Raw genomic sequence first — 24,710 nt, 5'->3', positions numbered from 1 at the left:
TAAGGGGTAGACTTGTCACTGCATATTTTTGGACAGTTAGACGTTTTCCCCATGTTTATTTTTATGTGCGCGGGCTGCAGGCTCCGGCCTCTGCGAGGCAAGGCTCAGCTGCAGACCCTCGGGCCACCAGCAGGGAGCAGCGCAGTGCCTCTCGCAGCGCGCTCAGCCCGGGGTCCGCGGTGTGGCTAAGCGGGGTTGGGGCTCCGGCTCCCTGCAGGGCTCAGCGCTGGGCTGGGGCCAGAGGCCAGGAGCCCGGACCCTCCGCGGGGAGCACGCGCTAATGTTGCCGGGAAGCAGCTCCGGGTTGCAGGGCAGGAACGTGCCCTTCCCCCGCGGTAAACTTTCCGTCGCTGCGACGGAAGCAGGAACTTGCTAACCACAAAACCCGCCGGGCCGGTGCGGGAGCTGCGGAGCATCCCCTGCAGTCCTCGCCGAGACCGCCGCGCGGATTCACCCGTCCTTCCCGCGGGCACGACAGAGCTGGCACCGCACCCGGAGGGCAGCAGGGGCCCCGGGGTCTTCTCGCTGCCAGGTAAACGGGTCTCCCCACCACCCACCCCTGACGGGCTGCAGGCAGCGTCGCCTCCTGCGGAGAGAGTAGGTCCCCTCCTTTCCAGGAGCCAAGGCTCCTCCACCCACACCGGAGCATCCGGAGGACCAGCTGGGGCCAAGAAGGGCTGACCAGGATCCCTGAGTCCGCATTATTCCGAAGGGGACCTCCAGGCAGGCTCAAGGCACCTGCCATAAATGGCTCTTGCTCTGCGTTGACATCAGAAGGAGAGGCAGAAGAGTAGCTCAGTAGGCAACATGCATTTCCTCAAAGGGAAGGAAAATGTTCCCTGTTTTTCTTGTAGGAGTCGTCTCTGTATTCATTATTGAACCTGCTAATTGTCTAATTCTCTGTAGAGAGAGTGCGTGTACAGTTATAAGCATCTTGGTAAATTATAGTGCGCTGTGAGTAAGATGATTTCCAATATTTGAACTAGTTATGTGCGAGTAAGTGTTAGCGACTCTTGTATGCAGGCGTTAAAACTCAGGGGCATCCTCTCTCACCGCCTGTATCCTTTCCCCCGCCCGTCTTTCAACAAGATTCAACTCGACGTCAGGCCCTTAAGGCCTAAATAGTAATGGATTAGAAAACGTCACTAACCTAATATTGCCGAGTCTCTTTAATGATATAAAACTCTTCAGCACGTCTGGCGATGCTGCTTACCTAAAACAGCTCGTGCCCCACCTCCGTGCATACTTCAGGTTTCTTTGCAAAAGCTTGAAAAGAGGCTACATTAGAATCCATTCAAAATAAAGTATTGACCTGGTTTTCTCTAGATTCCCTAGAGGCTTGCAAAATGTGGCAGCATATTAAGTACCTTGGCCAGAATTCTTAACCTGGGGAGTCCATGATAAGGTTTCCATGGATAGAATTCAGGATGTCTGTGAACTTGGGTGGAAAAATTTATTATTTCACCGACTTTTGAAATGGAATGTAGGCAAGAGCCACAGTAGTAGCAGCAGTAGCTATGATTTGCCCCCAGTAGATATTGCTGATACTTTTATATCACATGACTTGTTGCACATATTTCAAAATGTTATCTATACTCAATACCATGTCAAAATTATGGCAGTTATTAGATGGCCACTTGTTACTTAATAGGTTAATAAAGAAGCACATATTATGTCCCACAACTTTTTATAAGTTTTAACTGAAAATGAGGGTGATAGTGGGATCTGTGAGGATTAAATGACATGATATATATAAAGTGCTTATGCTTGCAAAAATGCTGAAAAAAATAAGTGCTTAGCATAGAAACTAGCATGTTAGAAGCAATAAATGTTACTATTTTACTGTATACAGAATTTTGACAGACAGCAAGAAAGGTATTAGACTTGTGTTTTATTGCCATATACTGGTTTTTGTTTTTGTGTTTTCTTTTACCTTGTTTTTGAAAAGTCCACAGTTCACATAATGTTCACTCTGTGTGTTTCACATTTCTATGGGTTTTGACAGATGTCCAATAACATGTATCCTCCATTACCGTAGTATACAGAATAGTTTCACTGCCCTAAATATTCCTTGTACTCCACCGATTCATCCTCCCACTCTTGTTCTCCTGGTAACCACTGACCTTTTTACTGCCATTGTAGTTCGCCTTCTTTAGAATGTCATATAGTTGGAGTCTTATCTGTTCAGATTGGCTTCTTTCACTTAGTAATATGCAGTTAAGATTCCTCCATATCTTTTTGTGGCTTGGTAGTTCCTTTATTTTTATTACTGAATAATATTCCAATGTATGGATGTATCTCATTTTGTTTATTCATTGATTGAGGGGCATCTTGGTTGCTTTTAGTTTTTGGTAATTATGAATAAAGCTACTATAAATATTCTTGTGCAGATTTTTGTGTGGACATAAGTTTTTGGTTCATTTGAATGAATACATAGGAGGACAATTGCTGAATTGTATGTTAAGACTACATTTAGCTTGGTAAGAGACTGCCAGACTTCTCCCAAAGTGGATGTGCCATTTCGCATTCCCCATCAGCAAGCGATTCTCCTGCCTTAACTTCCCAAGTAGCTGGGATTACAGGCACCCACCACCATGCCTGGCTGATTTTTGTATATATATATATATTTTTTAAGAGACTGGGTTTCACCATGTTGGCCAGGCTGGTCTCAAACTCCTGACCTCAAGTGAACCACCCACCTTAGCCTCCCAAAGTGCTGGGATTACATGTGTGAGCCACTGCGCCCAGCAAAGAAGTTCTGTTGCTCCATGTCCTTGTATTTGGTATTATTCAGTTTTTGGATTTTAGCCATTCTCATAGGTGGGTAGTGGTATCTTGTTTGAATTTGCAATCCCCTAATGATATATGATGTTCGATACCTTTTCGTATGCTTATTTATCATCTGTTTATTTTCTTTGGTAAGGTGTCTGTTCAGATCTTTTGTCCATTGAGTTTGTTTTCTTATTGCTGACTTTTAAGAGTTCTTGGTATGTTTTGGATACCAGTCATTTATCATGTGGGTCCCCAACCTCAGGGCCAGGACCAGTACCTATTAGGAGATGGGCCACACAGCAGGAGGTGAGCAGTGGGGCAATGGGCAAAGCTTTATCTGCATTTACGGCCACTCCCCATTGCTTGCATTATCACCTGAGCTTCACCTCCTGTCAGATCAGTGGTGGAATTAGATTCTCATAGGAGCATGAACCCTATTGTGAATTGCGTATGTGAGGGATCTAGGTTGCATACTGCTTATGAGAATCTAATGCCTGATGATCTGTCACTGTCTCCCATCACCCCCAAATGGGACTGTTTAGTTGCAGGAAGACAAGCTCAGGGCTCCCACTGATTCTACATTATGGTGAGTTGTATAATTATTTCATTATATATTGTAATGTAATAATAGAAATAAAGTGCACAATAAGTGCAATGCACTTGAATCATCCTGAACCATACCCCACACAACCCCATCCATGGAAAAATTGTCTTCCATGAAACTGGTCCCTTGTGCCAGAAAGGTTGGGGACTACTGCTTTTGTTTCACAAATATTTCCTCCAAAAAAATAACCAAGTATTTCTTCCAAGTCTGTGGCTTGTCTTTTCATTCTCTTAACAGTACCTTTGGCAGAGCAGAAGTTTTTAATTTTAATGAAGTCCAACATTATTTTTTCCTTCATGGAGTGTGCTTTTGATATTGTATTTAAAAACTCATCACCTAATCTAAGGTCACAAGGATTTTCTTCTGTTATTTTCTAGAAATTTTATAGTTTTACATTTTATATTTAGATTGGTGATCCATTTAGAACTAATTTTTCCATATAAAGTATGTGGCTAGATTGATTTATTTGTTCATTTTTATAAGTGGATATCCAGTTGTTCCATTACCTTTTTTTTTTTTTTTTTGAGATGGAGTTTCGCTCTTGTTACCCAGGCTGGAGTGCAAAGGCGCGATCTCGGCTCACCACACCCTCCGCCTCCTGGGTTCAGGCAATTCTCCTGCCTTAGCTTCCTGAGTAGCTGGGATTACAGGCATGCACCACCATGCCCAGCTAATTTTTTGCATTTTTAGTAGAGACGAGGTTTCACCATGTTGACCAGGATGGTCTCGATCTCTTGACCTCGTGATCCACCCGCCTCGGCCTCCCAAAGTGCTGGGATTACAGGTGTGAGCCACCGCACCTGGCCTTCATTACCATTTTTTTAAAAGACTATTCTCACTGGAAGTGGTGGCTCACACCTGCAATCCCAGCACTTTGGGAGGCCAAGTCAGATGGATCACCTGAGGTCGGGAATTCAAGACCAGTCTGACCAACATGTAGAAACCTCATTTCTACTAAAAATACAAAATTTGCCAGGCATGGTGGCATATGCCTATAATCCCAGCTACTCAGGAGGCTGAGGCAGGGAATCACTTGAACCCAGAAGGCAGAGGTTGTGGTGAGCCGAGATCGTGCCATTGCACTCCAGCCTGGGCAACAAGAGTGAAACTCCGTCTTGAAAAAAAAAAAAGAAAAGACTATTCTTTCTCCATTGAGTTGCTTTTGCTCCTTTGTCAAAGATCAGTTGACTCTCTTTCTAATACCATATATTTTAAATTACTGTAGCTTTGCAGTAAATGTTGAAGTCAGTTAGCATCAGTCTTCCAACTTTGTTAGTATTCTGGACTATTCTAGGTCTTTTCTGCATTTCCATGTAAGTTTTAAAATCAATTGATATCCAAAAATAACTTTGGGCTTTTGATTGGGACTGTATTTAATCTGTAGCTCAAGTTGGGAAGTACTGATATCTTAACAAGATAGAGTCTTCCTATCCATGAACATGTAATATCTCTCTATTTGATTTCTTTCACCAGAATTTTGTAGGGACATTTTAAAAACTATTTTGATAATCACATTCTAATATAATTATATTTCTTTCTTTCTTTCTTTTTTGAGACGGAGTCTCACTCTGTTGCCAGGCTAGAGTACAGTGGCATGATCTTGGCTCACTGCAACCTCTGCCTCCCAGGTTCGAGCGATTCTCCTGCCTCAGCCTCCCAAGTAGCTGGGACTACAGGCACATACCACCATGCCCAGCTAATTTTTGTATTTTTAGTAGAGAGAGGGTTTCGCCATGTTACCCAGGATGGGCTCAATCTCTTTTTTTTTTGAGATGGAGTTTTGCTCTTGTTACCCAGGCTGGAGTGCAATGGCGTGATCTCGGCTCACCGCAACCTCCACCTGCTGGGTTCAGGCAATTCTCCTGCCTAAGCCTCCTGAGTAGCTGGGACTACAGGCATGCGCCACCATGCCCAGCTAATTTTTTGTATTTTTAGTAGAGATGGGGTTTCACCATGTTGACCAGGATGGTCTCGATCTGTTGACCTCGTGATCCACCCTCCTCGGCCTCCCAAAGTGCTGGGATTACAGGTGTGAGCCACCTCGCTCGGCCCTGAGCTCAATCTCTTGACCTCATGATCCACCCAGCTTGACCTCCCAAAGTGCTGGGATTATAGGCATGAGCCACTGAGCCCAGTCAATTATATTTCAATATAACTGGCTTCCTTTGGAATCTGACATATTTCATTTTATGCATTTTTAAATATGTCTCTCAGAAGAGATCCCGAGCTTCCTCAGACTATCAAAGGGGTTAATGACTAAAGAAAGGTTAAAGAAGTGGTAATTCTGGTCTAAGCTATCATTCAGTGAACAATTTGTATTCTAGAAATGTGGAGGTGGATGAGTGAGGATAATTTCTTGTATTGTCTTGCCAGTTTAACATTTATTTTTCCTAAAAGAACCAGCATCTCAATAGAGTTGGCATTATCCATAGTGTGACTTTTGTATTATTTTTTTCTGAGATGGAGTCTTGCTCTGTCATCCAGGCTGGAGTGCAGTGGCACGATCTTGGCTCACTGCAACCTCCACCTCCCGGGTTCAAGTGATTCTCCTGCCTCAGCCTCCTGAGTAGCTGGGATTGATAACAGGTACACCACCATGCCTGGCTAATTTTTGTATTTTAGTAGAGACGGGGTTTCACCATGTTGGGTGCACTGGTCTCGAACTCCTGACCTTGTGATCTGCCCACCTTGGCCTCCCAAAGTGCTAGGATTACAGGTGTGAGCCCCTCAGCCCAGCTTTTAATTTTAAAGTTCTTTTTGAAGCATGGCCTTGCTCTGTCACCCAGGCTGGAGTGCAGTGGTGCAGTCATGGCTCACTGCAGCCTCAACTTCCTGGGGTCCAGAGATCCTCCCACCTCAGCCTCCCAAGTAGCTGGGATCACAGGTGTGTGCTACCACACCCAGCTAATTTTTTGTATTTTTAGTAGAGACGAGGTTTCACCATGTTGCCCAGGCTGGTTTCAAACTCCTGAGCTTAAGCAATCCATCCACCTCAGCCTTCCAAAGTACTGTGATTACAGGCATGAGCTACCATGCCTAGCCCCAGTAGATAATTTTAAAATACTGATTCTTATTACTGAGAAAAGAAATATGCTCAAACCTGTTACTACTGCTTCATCGATGACTAGAAATTTGCATTCTCTAGGCTGGAAAATTGTGTCCACAGGCACGGTGGCTCATGCCTGTAATCCCAGCACTTTGGGAGGCCGAGGTGGGCAGATCATGAGGTCAAGAGATCGAGACTATCCTGGGCAACATGATGAAACTCTGTCTCTACTAAAAATAGAAAAATTAACTGGGCATGGTGGCACGCTCCTGCAGCCCCAGCTACTTGGGAGGCTAAGGCAGGAGAATCACTTGAACCTGGGAGGGAGAGGTTGCAGTGAGCCAAGATCATGCCACTGCGCTCCAGCCCGGTGACAGAGTGAGACTCTGACTCAAAAAAAAAAAAAAGAAAAAGAAAAAAGAAAGTTGTATCTTCTGCTCTGAGTTAGAAGAGGGAAGGATTGTAGAACTCTGAGGCAGGCCTACTGTTTATACTTGTTCTTCCATATGCATTGTCAGCTTTTAAGCATTGGTTAGGTAGTATGTTTGTTTATGCTTATTAGTTCTTTGCCAAGTGTTTAATCAAAGGTTGTCTTAAATTTACTAAAAGTGAAACAAAAAATACTTGTTTTCTTCTCTAAATTGCACGTGGGTCCTTTTCATTGACTTTAAGGAAATGAAATGTTTCTTGCCTTGTTTGTTTTTTTTTTTGAGATGGAGTTTCCCTCTTGTTACCCAGGCTGGAGTGCAATGACGCGATCTCAGCTCACTGCAACCTCTGCCTACTGGGTTCAGGCAATTCTCCTGCCTCAGCTTCCTGAGTAGCTGGGATTACAGGCACGCGCCACCATGCCCAGCTAATTTTTTGTATATTTAGTGGAGACAGGGTTTCACCATGTTGACCAGATGGTCTTGATCTCTTGACCTCATGATCCACCTGCTTCGGCCTCCCAAAGTACTGGGATTACAGGCATGAGCCACCGTGCCCGGCTGCCTTGTTTGTTAAAGGAACAAAACTCATTGATAATTTTCCGTTTTTGTTCTAGAGAGAAATTTCATCACCTGTGCAACCTTCTGAAAGCAAACTAGGACCAGAGAGAGGATTATCCTTGATCTTTGAAGACCAAAACTAAACTGAAATTTAAAATGTTCTTCAGGGGAGAAGGGAGCTTGACTTCCACTTTGGTAATAATTTGTTTCCTGACACTAAGACTGTCTGCTGGCCAGAATTGCCTCAGCGAGAGTCTAGAAGATGTTGTCATTGACATCCAGTCATCTCTTTCTAAGGGAATCAGAGGCAATGAGCCCATATATACTTTAACTCAAGAAGACTGCATTCATTCTTGCTGTTCAACAGAAAACATATCAGGTAAATAGTAGTTTCCTGAATCCTTTGTTCCATGTGTTTTGTGACTTCAGTAGCTGGGGGATGTGGCTGAATTGCTCCATACCAGTGACTCTCAATAGGGTATAAATGTAAGTGACACAATCACTGGAGAATTTTCTGCAAGTGTGCCCTCCCCTCCCCTAAGCTGAGTCAAAGTTATTGATGAATGTATGTCTATATCCCTCAGGTGACTGGGTAAAGAAGAGGTTGAGAATCATTGGTGTTATATCCCAACTGGTATCTAGAATATTGAAAACAAAAATCCTGTTGAAATGCTTAGCTGCTATCATCATGGAGTATTGGAATACAGTGTGATGCTACAAAGAAAATGCCAACAGAGAAAAGGAGTTGAGACAAAAAAATAAAATTCTTATCTCATGGGAAAATCAGCATTTGATCTTTAAGTTGGAAGCATAAAACCCCCACTTCTTCTCCTTCCTTGGAGCTTGTGGCATAGGATAAGTCAAAAAAACCACTGACTACTAGGTAACCGCAGCTTCTAGAAGTCTAATGGGATGAGGAGTCATTTAGACTGACCCATTTTCTTTTTTATTATTATTGTTTTTTCATAAATTTTTTTTTATAGAGACAGGGTTTCACCATGTTGGCCAGCCTGGTCTTGAACTCCTGACCTCAGGTGATCCACCCACCTCGGCCTCCCAAAGTGCTGGGATTACAGGCATGAGCCATGGTGCCCAGCCTAGAATGACCCATTTTCATGACACAGGAGGAAACTGAGACCCATAGGTTTGAACCAGGCCTTTGCATATTTTATTTTAGGATTTAAATCTTGGAACTGAAAAGAGAAGTATACTATGTATCTTAGTAAGACAGTGGTTTTTTTTCAATTTTACTTATGACCCTGTTTGAATTCTCTAAATGAAAAAGAAAAATTTATTGAGTACCTAACACTTTACTAGTTGCTAGAGAGAAAACAGTGAATAAGATGGACAAGGCCTTGCCACCAAGGAGCCTGGAAAAGCTCATGAATGGCCGGGCATGGTGGCTCATTCCTATAATCCCAGAACTTTGAGAGGCCAAGGCAGGAGGATTGCTTGAGCCCAGGAGTTTGAGACCAGCCTGGGCAACATAGCAAGACCCTGTTCTCTGTAAAAAGTAAAATATTAGCTGGGTGTGGTGGCACATGCCTGTAGTCCCAGCTACTGGGAGGCTGAGGTAGGAGGATCGCTTGAGCCCAGCGGGTTGAGGCTGCTGTGAGCTTTTTGTTTGTTTGTTTGAAATGAAGTCTTGCTCTGTCACCCAGGCTGGAGTGCAGTGGCACAATCTCAGCTCACTGCAACCTCTGCCTCCCAGGTTCAAGAAATTCTCCTGCCTTAGCCTCCTGAGTAGCAGAGATTACAGGCGTTCACCATCATGCCTGGCTAATTTTAGCTATTTTTAGTAGAGACATGGTTTCACTATGTTGGTTAGGCTGGTCTTTAACTCCTGACCTCAAATGATCCTCCCGCCTTAGCCTCCCAAAGTGCTGAGATTACATGGGAGAGCCACCACACACAACCTGCAGTTACCTTTGATCGCAAAACTGCACTCCAGCCTGGGTGACACAGCAAGACCTTGTCTCAAAAGATACATACTTGGTCTTTGTCTCCAGTTCCTGGCACAGAGCTCCTAAAAACCTTGGAATTTCCGAAGTGATAGGAGCATGTCCTTGGTTATTCATAACCAGCCACTTTCAACTCTACTTGAGTTTGTGCTAGTGAGGTTTCACCTCAGGGGACAGGCTGGAGATTGAGTTCAGTCACAGTGGCCCATGACTTAATCAATCATGCTTGTGTAATGAAACCATCATAAAAACCCCTAGATGATGGGGGAGCATCCAAGTTGGTGAACACATCCCAGTGTCAAGAGGATGATGCACCCCAATTCCCCAGGGGCAGAGTCTCCTGTACTTGGGACTCGAGGAGCCTCTTTTGGCTGTTCATCTGTATCCTTTATTATAAGCTGTAATAGTAAATATAGCATTTTCCTTAGTTATATTAGTTGTTCTAGCAAATTATCAAATCTGAGGGCGTAGGATCATGGGAACCCCTGAATTAGTACCAGCCACGTCAGACAGAAATGTGGGTAACCTGGAGACCTGATACTTGCTACTGGCTTCTGAAGTGAGGGCAGTCTTGTGATACTGAGCCCACAATCCATGGGGTCTGATGCTAAGTCTGGATAGTTGGTGTCCAAATTGAACTGAATAGTAGGATATGTGGTTATCGCTGGAACACTGGTGTGGAGAAGACACCATATACTTGGTGTCAGAAGGAAAAGTCCCTTCAATGGTCTCATTGAGCAGTGTGCTTTGGAACACTTTATGCAAGTAATTTATGGAAATGACAGAGGTTTAATTTAAATTTCTAGTTTTTCTTTAAATGTTGACATCAACATTTATGTGAAAAAGAAGCATCACCTGCAAGCAGGACTGAATACTAAGTGTGGGTATTTATAGGCATCAGCAAAACCCTGCATTTCTCCTCAATTCTAAGAAATGAGGGTTTGCTGTTTTATTCTATAAGCCGAAGTCCTCTTACTGCTTCACTACAAGCAAAGGTACTTGGGACCTCAGTTAATGGATCTCAAACATTTTCCTCACTTATTGAGCAATGGTTTAACCACTAAGGGTTCAAACGCACTTTGATAACTTGATGATATTCTAGAAAAACGCACATAGGCCAGGCACAGTGGCTCACGCCTATAATCCCAGCACTTTGGGAGGCCAAGGTGGGTGGATCACCTGAGGTCAAAAGTTCAAGACCAGCCTGGCCAACATGGTGAAACCCCATCTCTACTGAAGAAAAAAAAAAAAATACAAGAATTAGCTGGGTGTGGTGGCAGGTGCCTGTAATCCCAGCTACTCGGGAGGCTGAGGCAGAGAATTGCTTGAACCTGGGAGGTGGAGGTTGAAGCGAGCCGAGATCGCGCCACTGCACTCCAGCATGGGTGACAGAGTGAGACTTCATCTCAAAAAAAAAAAGGAAAAGTGAGAAAAGGAACACAGAAAAGCAAACCTGACAAGGAAAGAGGGGAAACTGGAAGAAAAACAAAAAGAATGGTACAGATAAAAATCAAAGGATAGACTATTCCATACACTACTCAAATCCTTTGTGGAAGGAGGTGTGACATCGAGGATATCTTACTGACTCCACTCATGGCTTTATAGGCATCTGAGATGCTTTCAGAAGCCAAGAGATGGCCAGGTGTGGTGGCTTACACCTGCACGCCTGGCTGCAATTATGCCTGGCTGCAATCCCAGCACTTTAGGAGTCCAACAAAGGCAAAGAGCTTGAGCCCAGGAGTTCAAGACCAGCCTGGGCAAGTTAGGGAGACTTGTTCTTTACAAAAAATACAAAAAATCTGGATATGGTAGCTTGCATCTGTAGTCCCAGCTACTCCGGAGGCTGAGGTGGGAGAATCTCTTGAACCTGGTGGAGGTTGCAGTGAGCTGAGATCATGCCACTGTACTTCAGCCTAAGCAACAGAGCCAGACGTTGTCTCAAAAAAAAAGGCCAGGCGCGGTGGCTCACACCTGTAATCCCAGCACTTTGGGAGGCCGAGGTGGACAGATCACCTGAGGTCAGGAGTTGAAGACCAGCCTGATGAACATAGAGAAACCCCGTTTCTACTAAAATACAAAATTAGCCGGGTGTGGTGGCACATGCCTGTAATCCCAGCTACTTGGGAGGCTGAGGCAGGAGAATCGCTTGAACCCAGGAGGCGGAGGTTGCGGTGAGCCAAGATCACACCATTGCACTCCAGCCTGGGTAACAAGAGTGAAACTCCATCTCCAAAAAATAAAAAAGAAAAAAATCCCAGTTTTGTAGGCAACATGCAAAGCAGTGTGAGCACATGCCTCCTTCTCTCCATCAGGCCTGCTCAGGGTGTGACTTCGGTCACATCAATGTGAAAGAGCCTCTTCACAGTCTGTTTGGTGCTTGTTGGCCCTGACATCCACAGTGAACATCAATCAGTGTGTGGTTGTCTTCTGTCTTCATAGCACAGGAGTGGTCAGGGCTTGATGATGGCAAAGTGGTCAAGCTTGTGGGGATGCTCTTCCCAGGATATTTGGGCTGCCTTGGGAGCCACAGTGTCTGGGGCTGCTGGAGGTGACATGCAGGTCTTTGTGTGTGTGTGTGTGTGTGTGTGTGTGTGTGTGTGTGTGTGTATGGTTGTGGATGCCTTGCAACCCTGCCTTCTTGGCCTTTAAAGCCTTTGCTTTGGCTTCTACTTAAGGAGGGACAGGAGCTTCCTTCTTCACCTTCAGTGCCATCTTGTGGAAAAAAAAAAAAAGAGCTAAACCCAATGTTTCTAAAAGTTGCCTTAAGCAACTAAACTAAGGAAAAGGAAATGATTCAGCAGTCAGCAAGCAAGTGAACAAAATGAACAAAGGTGTTTGTGTTGGACTCCAGAATAAGTGAAGTTTTTCCTGCTTGCCCTACTCTTTAGAAAATCTCATTTCAAAATCATGCTTATGAGACCTTTCGTTACAGGGGACAAAGCATGTAACTTGATGATCTTCGACACTCGAAAAACAGCTAAACAACCCAACTGCTACCTATTTTTCTGTCCCAGTGAGGAGGCCTGTCCATTGAAACCAGCAAAAGGACTCATGACTTACAGGATAATTAGAGGTAATAAAAGCATTATACTTCTTCTTTTGTGATTAGAATAATGTAAGAATATGATTTATGTGAAAGATTTTCTACGAGAGTCTAAATGAAACTACCAAAAGGGATCACATCTTAATATAGAAAATTCTAGTATATTTGTTATTAAGTTCCCGTTATAATCACATTATCTGAAATCAAACTTGTTTATGGCCACACCTCCCTGAACGCAGCCAATCTCGTCTGAAATCAAACTCACCGGATTTTGTTGTCTAGACCTGAAAGGAAATTCATTCAAGAAATATTTATTGGCCAGGCACGGTGGCTCACGCCTTTAATCCCAACACTTTGGGAGGCCAAGGTGGGCGAATCACAAGGTCAGGAATTCAAGACCAGCTGGCTAATATGGTGAAACCCTATCTCTACTAAAAATAAAAAATGATTAGCCAGGCTAATGTTTCTATTTTTTTTTTTTTTTTTTTTTGAGACGGAGTTTCGCTCTCGTTACCCAGGCTGGAGTGCAATGGCGCGATCTCGGCTCACTGCAACCTCCGCCTCCTGGGTTCAGGCAATTCTCCTGCCTCAGCCTCCTGAGTAGTTGGGATTACAGGCAGGCGCCACCACGCCCAGCTAATTTTTTTGTATTAGTAGAGACGGGGTTTCACAATGTTGACCAGGATGGTCTCGATTTCTCGACCTCGTGATCCACCCGCCTCGGCCTCCCAAAGTGCTGGGATTACAGGCTTGAGCCACCGCGCCCGGCCTAATGTTTGTATTTTTAGTGGAGACGGGGTTTCACTATGTTAGCCAGGGTGGTCTCAAACTTCTGATCTCAGGTGATCCGTCCACCTCGTCTTCCCAAAGTCCTGGGATTACAGCCGTGAGCCACCGCGCCCAGCCTAAATTTTTCTTTTAGAAAGTTGTCCCTCGGTCCACCTGCAGCAGGCAGGCAGGAAGGCAGGCAGTTCCTCTGGCTGTCCAACTGAGAGGCGCCAGCTGAGCTCGAGGTTTGGGCGGCGCTGATCCTGGGAGGAAGAAACAGCTAAGGCGGCAGCGGCGGCGGCGGTGGTGAGTAAAGGAGGGGGGGCGGCGGCGGCGGCTAAAGGGGCGGCGGCGGCGGCGGGGGCGAGTAAAGGGGCGGCGGCGGCGGCGGCGGCGGCGGCGGCGGCGGCGAGTAAAGGGGCGGCGGCGGCGAGTAAAGGGGCGGCGGCGGCGGCGGCGGCGGCGAGTAAAGGGGCGGCGGCGGCGGCGAGTAAAGGGGCGGCGGCGGCGGCGGCGGCGACAACAACGACGACGACGACGAGTAAAGGGGCCGCCGCCGGGTGATGCGGTGACCGCTGCGGCAGGCCTAGGAGCGGAGTGGGCCCCGGCCCTCAGCCCGTCCCACCGGACCCGCTCTCCTGAACTCTCCATCTTGTCCGGCCGAGCGCGATCGCCGAGGCGGCCTCAGGCTCCCTAGCCCCTTCCCTGTCCCTTCCCCACCCCGTCCCCGCCCCGGGGGCCGCCGCCACCCACCTCTCACCATGGCTCTGAAGAGAATCCACAAGATCCAGATTTAAAGAACCATGGTATCGCAGAACACTCAAGTCCTTACCCTTGGAATTGAATGACCTGGCCCGTGACCCTCCAGCACAGTGTTCAGCAGGTCCTGTTGGAGATGATATGTTCCATTGGCAAGCTACAGTAATGGGGCCAAATGACAGTCCCTGTCAGGGTGGAGTATTTTTCTTGACAATTCATTTCCCAACAGATTACCCCTTCAAACCACCTAAGGTTGCATTTACAACAAGAATTTATCATCCAAATATTAACAGTAATGGCAGCATTTGTCTTGATATTCTGCGGTCACAGTGGTCTCCAGCACTAACTATTTCAAAAGTACTCTTGTCCATCTGTTCTCTGTTGTGTGATCCCAATCTAGATCTATTTCAAAAGTACTCTTGTCCATCTGTTCTCTGTTGTGTGATCCCAATCTAGATGATCCTTTAGTGCCTGAGATTGCTCGGATCTACAAAACAGAGAAAAGTACAACAGCATAGCTCGGGAATGGACTCAGAAGTATGCGATGTAATTAAAGAAATTATTGGATAACCTCTACAAATAAAGATAGGGGAACTCTGAAAGAGAAAAGTCCTTTTGATTTCCATTTGACTGCTTTCTATGAGCCCACGCCTTATCTTCCCCTGTGCACATGTTTACCTGATACAGCAGTGCTGCGTGTTGTACATACTTGGAACGACAAACTAGAAATACTGTACTTCTGTACCAACATTGCCTCCTAGCAGAGAAGTGTGTGTGTGACAAGCCAGTTCTACAGGCATTACCTAGGTGTGAGACTAAAAGCTTTCCTTATTGACTTAAGTTTGGATAACAGCAAGGTGTGAGGGGGAGGTGGATATTGTGTGTGCTTGGATGGGAAAGAAAAAGCTCCACTCACCTGTAGGAGATTATTTTTAAGTGGAATCCATTTAAACTCAAAACAGTTATGAAAAGCAAGGTGAAGAACATGAAGTTGTGTCTGTATTCATTTTATTCCGAAGGAGCTACGTCTTAGGTGAAAGTTATGACCAACCAGATTAAACTCTACCCACATCCTGCATTTTAAGGTCTAAGTTTAACTGGTCAACATTTAAATGGATTGGAGCTATTAGTACATCAAGTGTAATGGGCTTTGTTCCCAACTCTTTTACATCTCCCTACCCCTTCAACTTTTGGCCTTTCAGCCCTTCTTTCTCTTCCATATTCTTTGGTTTGTATGTGATTTCTCAGTTAATACATAGCTAATAGCTCTTATTTTTCTTATGTTTTTAACTGCTTAGGTCTATTTGGATGTAAGGGTGAAAATTCATCTGATGGAAATACTTGTGTATATTTAAAGACCCAGTTGCTCCTCTGGAGCTTGTACGTTCAAGAATGATTAATCTGTGTAATAAACTGATTACTACAGTCATTACATACAATTTTGTGTGAATAGGCTTTCTGATTTTTAAGAAGTTTGTCTAGCTGAGATTAGTGGTGGATTTTCTCCCACCCCTAAAATGTTCACTTATACTGGTTGCATTTTAAAATCATGAAACAATTTCAGTTACATAGTAAAAAGGATATCCTAAGAGTAATTTTATTAAACAAGATAGAGGCACAAGCTTAAGAGCATTTCCATGAAACTTGACACATGCAGCATTCCAGGAACATGACTGTTACATTCAATAAGAAATTTGCTTTATTAATGAAACTAAGCTGCATTTCACCAAAATCTTGTGACATTCCCTTGGTACATAGTACATAAAACACAAAGGCATTGCTAGTTGGTAAGTTAAGCCTCTGTGATTGTAATTATAAAAGAGCAACATTGACTAAACCTGGGAAACGAGCACAATTTTGTTTTGGAGAGTCTGCGTAATTACTTTGCACTAACATTTGCAGGATGTTCATCCAATTTTAAATTGTACTATATGTGGCTTTTTGAAGTCTTCCCTTGACTCTAGTAAAATGTAGCTTGAAACCTGTAAAAAAAAAAAGAAAAGAAAAAAAGTTATCATACTCCTGATTTTTAATATTCTACTTGTTCATTTATTCAATAAATAACAAATATTATTTAGCATCTTCTATGTGCTAAGTACTTTTTATGCCCTAAGGATACAACGCTACACGTGAAAAACAAGGTTCTGGCTGAGTATGGTAGCTCATGCCTATAATTCCAGCACTCTGGGAGGCTGGAGGATCATTTGAGCCTAGGAGTTTGAGACCAGTCTGGCCAACATGGTGAGACCTCATCTCTAAAAAAATGTTAAAAATTAGGCATGCATGGTGGCATGAGCTTGTAGTCTCAGCTACTCAGGAGGCCAAGGTGGGAGAATCCCTTGAGCCCGGGAGGTCAAAGCAGCAGTGAGCTGTATTCATGTTACTGCACTCTAGCCTAGATGACAGCGTGAGACTCTGTCTCTAAAAAAAATAGGAAAACAAGGTTCTCCCTTCCGGAACTTGTGTTTTAGGGGAGAGAGACAATAACCATAATAAATAAATAATCAAGAAAAGTATAGTCACTAGTGCTATAAAGAGAATTGAGACAGGACCCTAAAATAGACAGTAAGTGAAGATTTAACCCCTAAACTGAGATCTGAACAGCAAGGAGCCAGATGTGAGGAGATCAAGGGAAGACCATCCAGGTCCAAGGTCCTCAGGCAGAATGATTTGGAGTGTTTGAAGAACCAACACTCCAGTCCCAGCTGGTTGACTCATTGTGAAATATACAGAGAGTGATATATAAAATGGCAAGGAGGGCCAGATCACATAACACCCTGTAAGTCACAGGAGAGAGTTTTTTTGTTTTGTTTTTTGAGACAGAGTCTCACTCTGTTGCCCAGGCTGGAGTACAGTGGCAGGATCTCAGCTCACTGCAACCTCCACCTAGCTGGGACTATTGGTGCATGCCACCATGCCTGGCTAATTTTTGTATTTTTAGTAGAGACAGGGTTTCACCTTGTTGTGTCTCAAACTTGTCTCAAACTTCTGACCTCAGGCTTGTCTCAAACTTCTGACCTCAGATAATCCACCCACTTCAGCCTCCCAAAGTGCTGGGATTGCGGGTGTGAGCCTCTGAGCCCAGCCGGGAGTTTTTATCTTAGGTGTGTGGTGGGAAGCTGTTGTGAGTTTTATTTTTACTTTTATTTTTTTGAGTTGGAGTCTCACTCTGTCGCCCAGGCTGGAGTGCAGTGGTGCAATCTCGGTTCAATGCTACCTCCACCTCCCGGTTCAAGTGATTCTCCTGCCTCAGCCTCCTGAGTAGCTGGGACTACAGGCAAGCATCACCATGCCTGGCTAATTTTTGTATTTTTAGTAGAAATAGTTTTGTCATGTTGGCCAGGCTGGTCTCGAACTCCTGACCTCAAGTGATCCGTCCACCTCAGCCTCCCAAATGCTGGGATTATAGGCATGAGTCACCATGCCTGGCAGAAATTTTAAAGCAGGCATGTTATGTGGTGTTTTAAAGGTGATTTCTCAAAGCTGACCATAGCTGCCTTCTTGGGAATGAACACTGACACAGCAGCAAAGTGAAAATTGAAAGACTGTTTAGGAGCCATGGGTGAGACCCGGGTGAAGGCACAGGGAGTGGCGGGCAAGATGGAGAGAGAAGTAGACATATGGGCTGTTCCAAAGTAGAGTTGACAGGATCTGCTGGTGGTATGGGTCTGGGGGACCAGAAAAAGAGAATCGTCAAGGCCAAGTCCTAGTTTTTGCCTTGAGCATCTAGATGAATGGTGATGCCATTTGCTGCATTAGGGGAAACTTGAGGAGGAGTTTTATGGTTGTGGGATGGAATCTAGGGCTCTCTCTTGACCGCATTAAGTATGAGGTGCTTTGGGGAATGATACTGTCCAGCGTGCCTGGGTGTTGACACTGCTTTGCCCTCTGGCTGAGGCTGTGTCTGAGTTTTGTTCATGTGCTAGGGAAACTTGATGTGTCAAACACCCCCTGAAATAGGAGCATGAAGAACACAGTATTTGTGTAAATAATTGCTGTTGAACCCCTATGATGATAGAAATTATAGCGGAATTTGTTTTCTAATACTTCTGTAGTGTTGTTGCTTTTATAATGCACATATAAAAGAGAATGTGTGGGATGAAGATCTTTGCCAATGGAAATGGGGAAAAGGGGAATTTGGCATGTATGTAAATCTTGGGGCGAGTGTGAAGGTAATGAAGTAAAATAGAATTAAATGGTTCTTATGGCTGCCACCAGGGGGCAGTGCCAGCCCCTGAGCAGGTTGATGGACACCTAGTGGCAACATGGCACCAACCCTGGACATAGTATGCAAAGGACTGTTTATATCTACAGGATGTGTGCAAGTTGTATTTGTAATTCTGTTTATGAATCTGTCCATGTTGATGAATTCAGATTACCCCATTAAAAATGAATCATCTGCCTCCTGCCTGAAATGAAATTAAATATGAATATGTTTGGTGGTTTGTTTCTGGAAGAACTATTTCTTTTTCTTTACTTTCTTTTTCTTGAGACAGTGTCTCACTCTCTTGCCCAGGCTGCAGTGCAGTGGTGCAATAATGGCTCACTGCAGCCTCTTCCTGGGCTCAAGCAGTCCTCTTCATTCAGCCTCCTGAGTAGTTGGGACTACAGATACGCACCAGCATGCCAGGCTAATTTTTAAAACTTTTTGTAGCAATGGGGGACTCAGTATGTTGCCCAGGCTGGTCTCAAACTTCTGGCCTCAATCAATCATCCTGCCTTGGTCTCTCAAAGTGCTGGGATTACAGGCGTGAGCCACCTTGCCCGGCCTCTATTTCCTATATCCAGTTGACTAATATTTACAGACCAGGAGTTTGAATGACGACAGTGGGTTCTGTTCATTCTATAAAACCATTGCCATTTGGTATTATTTAATCTTTTATTGTTGGCGTTGGCAGCTTCATGGCATGCCATTTGTACCAAGGACTGGAAGAATGGGAGAATTCAGACATAGAATAAATTGAGAGTCTGTTTGCTCAGCTGGGGTCCAAGTAATAGTCTCTCATTTTTTGACTCAGTGAAGTTGTTTGAAAATAAAACTCCAAAGAGGAGTTAAGGGTGCAGAGCTGCTTTGCAGCTCCCTTTGTGGCTCGTCTCTGCGTGACTGAGGGGAAGCACCACGCCCCAATGGCAGACATGAGTGGGTGAGGCAGATGGAGCAGGTGTGGAGGACTCCTGTGTGGTTCTAGGACCTCTGCCAACAGAGGAGGAATCTTATCAAGAAGTGGGGCCGGCTCTAGCTTTGCTTTATTAATGAGTTGTGTGCTTGAGAAAGAAAACAGCTGTTTTGGTCATTCTTGTCAATGGCCATATTTAAGTTCTGATTTCCCACATATCACAGAGTGTTTACATAAATCGCCTTTTTCTTTTTTAACTTTAAAATGAATTATAGGCCAAGCATGATGGCTCACACCTGTAATCCCAGCACTTTGGTAGGCTGTGGATGGATTGCTTGATTCCAGGAGTTCAAGACCAGCCTGGGCAACATGGCAAAACTCTGTCTCTACAAAAAATACAAAAATGAGCTGGGTGTGGTGGTATGGCACTGTGGTCCCAGCTCCTCGAGAGGCTGAGGTGGAAGGATCGCTTGAACCTGGAAAGTCGAGGCTACAGTGAAGTGTGTTTGTGCTACTGCATTCCAGCCTGGGTGACAGATCAAGACCCTTTCTCAAAATATATATATGTATATTTAAATATATTTCATTTGACCCAAATCTATTTTAGAGTAGAATGCTATATCCTAGAGCAAATGTCCACCAACTTTTTTTTGCCAAGGGCCAAATAGCATTTTAGGCTTTTCACACCAGTATTTTAGGTTTAGAAATACAGAAATTTGAATTTCATATACTTTTCCTGTGTCATATAATATTCTTTTGATTATTTTTCAGCCATTAAAAAATGTAAAAACTGGTTGGGTGTGGTGGCTCACCCCTGAAATCCTAGCACTTTGGGAGGCTGAAGCGGGTGGATCACCTGAGGTCAGGAGTTTGAGACCAGTCTGGCCAACATGGTGAAACCCCATCTTTACTAAAAATTCAAAAATCAGCCGGTTATGGTGGCACACACCTGTAATCCCAGCTACTCAGGAGACTGTGGCAGGAGAATCGCTTGAATCCGGGTGGTGGAGGTTGCAGTGAGCTGAGATCACGCCACTGCACTCCAGCCTGGGTGACAGAGTGAGACTCCAACCTTAAAAAAAAAAAAAGTAAAAACCATTCTTAGCTTGCAAGTCATACAAAGACAGATGGTAGGCCAGATTTGTCCATCAGGCCATAGTTTGCTGAGCCCTGTCCTAGATGAATGAATAAGTGACAGTGCCAAGAACCTCTTAGAGGGGTAAGGCCTTAGAGAACAGTCACAAGAGGGCACTAATCCAAAGCTGCCTCTGGATCTGTTTGTAGGAAAGAGGAGACTGAGGATCAGTTTAGAAACTGGCATGGAGGTGAGTTGAGGAAGAGAAAGGAGAAGAGCAGGAGTGAGTGGACTGAGAAATGCCAGGACATCCTCTGCTTCTTTCCTTGTGTTTTCTGCAGTTCTAATCTGCGTGAGATGGTTAGCCTAGCAGCAGAGTAATACACAGCAATTCACATGGTCATTCCTTGCACTTGATTGCTTGAACAGGCCTTTCCAGTTTGAGCTGTGATAAATGGGGTGTGTGATCAGGAGCAAAATTCTAAGCTTCCTGGTGCAGGAGCAGGATGTGGGGCTGGTTTCTCCTCAGCAGGCATCGGGACTGTATGGTTTTCTGCTCTATATGTCTACAATGTGGTCATCATGATATCAAATATTGGTCCCATCATCTTTATGACCTAAGACATTGGCTCCAAAATTCTAATTTTCGAGAGTCCTAGTGAAATCTCCCAGATAGCCTCTGTCCTCTGAGCACAGTGCGGGGATGATATGTCCATTTTGTTGTTGTTGTTCGAAGGATTCCTCAACCTTCTGCGGCTGCTGTGGCCTCGGTGCTCAGAGGAGAGACCAGACGCTTCCTGGTTCCTCCTCCTCCTCCCTGTCAGAGGCACATCACAGCGATTCTTCCTCCTGTCCTGCTCTATCATCTCATTTCCCACAGCTTCCACATACGTTTCTTGCCCGCCCTGTGCCCCCACTGAAATCTCTCTTGATTACTCGGTCCCGAATTGTCATCTCTGTCTTAGTTGGCAGAAGCCCACACCTTCCCCCGCATTCTCCCCACCATCCTCTCCTGCTCAGGTCACCCTCCTGCCTACTTTCTTCCCTGGCCTTGACCCCTTAGGAAGGTGGAGAACCCTCTCCATCTTCCTAAGCCTCTTGCTGCCCTGCTGAGCCCCTCCAGCTTCTCTGCTGTGCAACTCCCACCTTTTCCTTAATTCGCCTGGTCCTCCTCCACACATTTCTCTTCTGTCCTCTCATACTAGAAATAAACCACAGCATCTGGTAGAGAGGCAGTGTTATCAGATTCTCATTTAGCAATTTGTGTTTTTCCATTTTGCACACATTTCAATGAAATGTCAAGTATCAACAGTTTGGAGATTTTTTGTTTTTATGAGACAGGATCTCCCTATATTGTCCAGACTGGTCTCGAATTCCTGGCCTCAAATGATCCTCCTGCCTTAGCCTCTCAAAGTGCTGGGATTATAGGTGTGAGCCAACATTCCCAGCCAGTTTGGTGATCTTTTAAGCAAGCTGATATGTTTGCATTTTTTTAACCTACCTTAGCATGGAGTTATATAAGTTTTCCTTTTGTTATCCATACATTTTCAGATTTTCCATCTTTGACCAGAACTGATTTGCCAAGCCAAGAGTTAGCCCAGGAAGATTCTCTCTTACATGGCCAGTCTTCACAAGCAGTCACTCCGCCAGCCGATCATCATACAGATTATTCAAAGCCCACCAATATCTCATGGAAAAACACACTTTCTCAGAAGTTTGGATCCTCAGATCACTTGGAGAAACTATTTAAGATTGACGAAGCAAGTGCCCAGCTCCTTGTTTATAAAGAAAAAGGCCATTCTCAGAGTTCACAGTTTTCCTCCAAACAAGAAATAGCTCATCTGCTGCCTGGAAATGGGAGTGCATTCCCAAATACAGTGGCAGTTAATTCTCCACGTACCACCTCGGCTACTCCAAAGCCCACCGTCCTTCTACCCACCAATGCTTCAGTGACACTTTCTGGGACTTCCCAGCCACAGCTGGCCACCACAGCTCCACCTGTAACCACTGTCACTTCTCAACCTCCCACGACCCTCATTTCTACAGTTTTTACACGGGCTGTGGCTACACTCCAAGCGATGGCTACAACAGCAGTCCTGACTACCACCTTTCAGGTACCTACAGACTCGAAAGGCAGCCTAGGAACGATACCATTTACAGCAATCTCCAACCTAACTTTGAACATGGGGAATGTGTATAACCCTACCGCATTTTCTACGTCATATGTGGAGTCTTCCACTATGAATAAAACTGCTTCCTGGGAAGGTAGGGATGCCAGTCCAGGCAGTTCCTCCCAGGGCAGTGTTCCAGAAAATCAGTATGGCCTTCCATTTGAAAAATGGCTTCTCATCGGGTCTCTGCTTTTTGGTGTCCTGTTCCTGGTGATAGGCCTCGTCCTCTTAGGTAGAATCCTCTCGGAATCGCTCCGCAGGAAACGTTACTCAAGACTTGATTATTTGATCAATGGGATCTATGTGGACATCTAAGGATGGAACTCAGTGTCTCTTAATTCATTCAGTAACTAGAAGCCCAAGTGCAGTGAGTTCCTGCTGACTTGCTGGTCTCAGCAGGAGGTTGTATTTTGAAGACAGGAAAATGGCCCCTTCTGCTTTCTTTATGTTTGGTTTTTGAGGAGGAGTGAAGTGGGAACCAAATTAGGTAATTTGGGTAATCTGTCTCTAAAATATTAGCTGAAAACAAAGCTCTACCTAAAGTAATAAAGTATGATTGCCATATAAATTTCAAAATTCAACTGGCTTTTATGCAAAGAAACAGGCTAGGACATCTAGGTTCCAATTCATTAATATTCTTGGTTCCAGATAAAATCAACTGTTTATATCAATTTCTAATGGATTTGCTTTTCTTTTTATATGAATTCCAATAAAACTTATTCCAGATGTAGTTCCTTCCAATTAAATATTGGAACAAATCTTTTGTTACTCAGTAATGTTCTTGTAAGTAGCATGTCCAGCTGGATAACTTTCCATTTATTTCCACTAGCAAAATGATTATGTGATGAAAATATGTTCCAAGTTAAAATGACAAACCCCCTTTTTCCCATTAGTGAGCAAAGAGCTTCACTTGGGAGAATTCTAGCAGAATGTAAGCCTACATGGAGACAATGACAAGTCAGTTCTGATAAATGGCCAAATCCACTTCAGGTCTGTTCTAGTTAATCTTTTTAAAAAAGTATTATAGACATTTTCTAAACTTGTACTAAGTTAAACATATACCAATATTATTTTATATCCTTACCTAAATTGACCAGCAGTCAGCCTAATCTTAATTTAGAACAACACTAGAAATAATAAATAACATTAAGATTATGCTACAATTTTTATTGGTTAGCAACTAAAATTTCTGAGAAAGACTTTTAGTAAAGTCTTCCAGATAAGTTATAGATGAGGTAACAGAGTCTGGAAGTCCCCTGGGTCAGTCTGACACCTGTTTTCTCTGGACTGCAATTTGCTTATCTGCAAAACAGGAAATTTGGTCCTTTACAAGTGTCACCAGAGGTTTTTGTTTGTTTTTGTTTTTTTAACAGATTCTTATTCTGTCACCTGGCTGGACTGCAGTGGTGCGATCTCGGCTCACTGCAACCTCTGACTTCCTCGTACAAGCAATTTGCCTGCCTCGGCCTCCTGAGTAGTACCTGCCACCATGCCCAGCTATTTTTTGTATTTTTTTTTGTAGAGACAGGGTTTCACCATGTTGGCCAGGATGGTCTGGATCTCCTGACCTTGTGATCACTCGCCTCAGACTCCCAAAGTGCTGGGATTACAGGCGTGAGTCACCATGCCCGGCCTGTCACCAGAGCTTTTAAAGATAAAAATGGAATTCAAATGTGAATTTAATACAGTGAGCACTAGAGGGCAGTAGCTGGTTAATAAGTACAGCAATTAAGAGAAACGCAGGAAATGAGAGAAAAAGCTTTTTTTCTTCTCCTCCCTCTTCACCTCCTTCCCCTCTGTTCTCCTGGTACCCCTCCCCCATCCCCCTGGTTTACACTAAGCTCATAAAGTACATTAAGGGGAAAGCTGGTCTGTTGAAAATACTTTTCTTATATTTTCCAACTTAACAGCTTGACACAAATCTCCAAGGGGTTTACATAAGCTTTAAGCAGGTTGAATAAATAAAACCTTGAGTCATTTAATTTAACAAGTATTTATTGAATATCCCCATGTAGGCCAGAATCAGATTAGTAACCAAGTGCCTTGGAATTTTAAAATGTCTCCTCTCTTTATTAACAGATTTAGAGAGTAGAAATAAGGCTTTCTGTGGTGGTTTATAAAGGCATTTTCCTGGCTCTCTTGGAGTTCTCTGTCCACCTTGCCACAGTCTTTGTTGTGATGGGGAGACCACACGGGAGCGGTCAGGATGAGTGATGCTACAGGCCCAAACTGTCAGTGGCCGGGGGGATGTAGGATGTAGGGGGACATCTGGAGTAGAAAGAGCGCTCTTCTCACACAGCTCTCTCTACTTACTGCCCCTAGGACAGAGGGTGCAGCTGCTGTAAGGGCAGTCAGGGGAGAGGAATCCCTTGGGGGAATTCAGCAGTGACTATCCTGGTCAGCCT

At 44.4% G+C, this 24,710-nt stretch overlaps 1 protein-coding gene and 1 pseudogene across 2 annotated transcripts; both read left to right on the top strand.

Annotated features, from left to right (window-relative positions):
• Positions 1-291: 291 nt before the first annotated feature.
• Positions 292-23,062, top strand: MANSC1 (MANSC domain containing 1). 2 transcript variants are annotated; one of them, XM_064377682.1, is made up of 5 exons: positions 292-532; positions 7,468-7,606; positions 7,709-7,790; positions 12,305-12,445; positions 21,686-23,062. In XM_064377682.1, the coding sequence occupies exons 2-5, from the start codon at positions 7,568-7,570 to the stop codon at positions 22,618-22,620; spliced, it is 1,197 nt and encodes a 398-aa protein (XP_064233752.1). In that variant the 5' UTR covers positions 292-532; positions 7,468-7,567; the 3' UTR covers positions 22,621-23,062. The 2 variants fall into 2 exon arrangements, with proteins under 2 accessions (XP_064233752.1, XP_064233751.1); XM_064377681.1 differs by having other exon boundaries at positions 294-532; positions 7,468-7,790.
• On the top strand, positions 13,936-18,344 carry LOC135275439 (ubiquitin-conjugating enzyme E2 D2-like; annotated as a pseudogene).
• Positions 23,063-24,710: the final 1,648 nt, after the last annotated feature.

This window comes from Aotus nancymaae, unplaced genomic scaffold (assembly GCF_030222135.1).
Source record: "Aotus nancymaae isolate 86718 unplaced genomic scaffold, 86718_ANA_hifiasm-v0.15.2.pri h1tg000016l, whole genome shotgun sequence".
Taxonomy (NCBI): domain Eukaryota; kingdom Metazoa; phylum Chordata; class Mammalia; order Primates; family Aotidae; genus Aotus; species Aotus nancymaae.
Note: the sequence above shows the minus strand (reverse complement) of the source record. Positions and strands in the feature narration are given on the sequence as shown.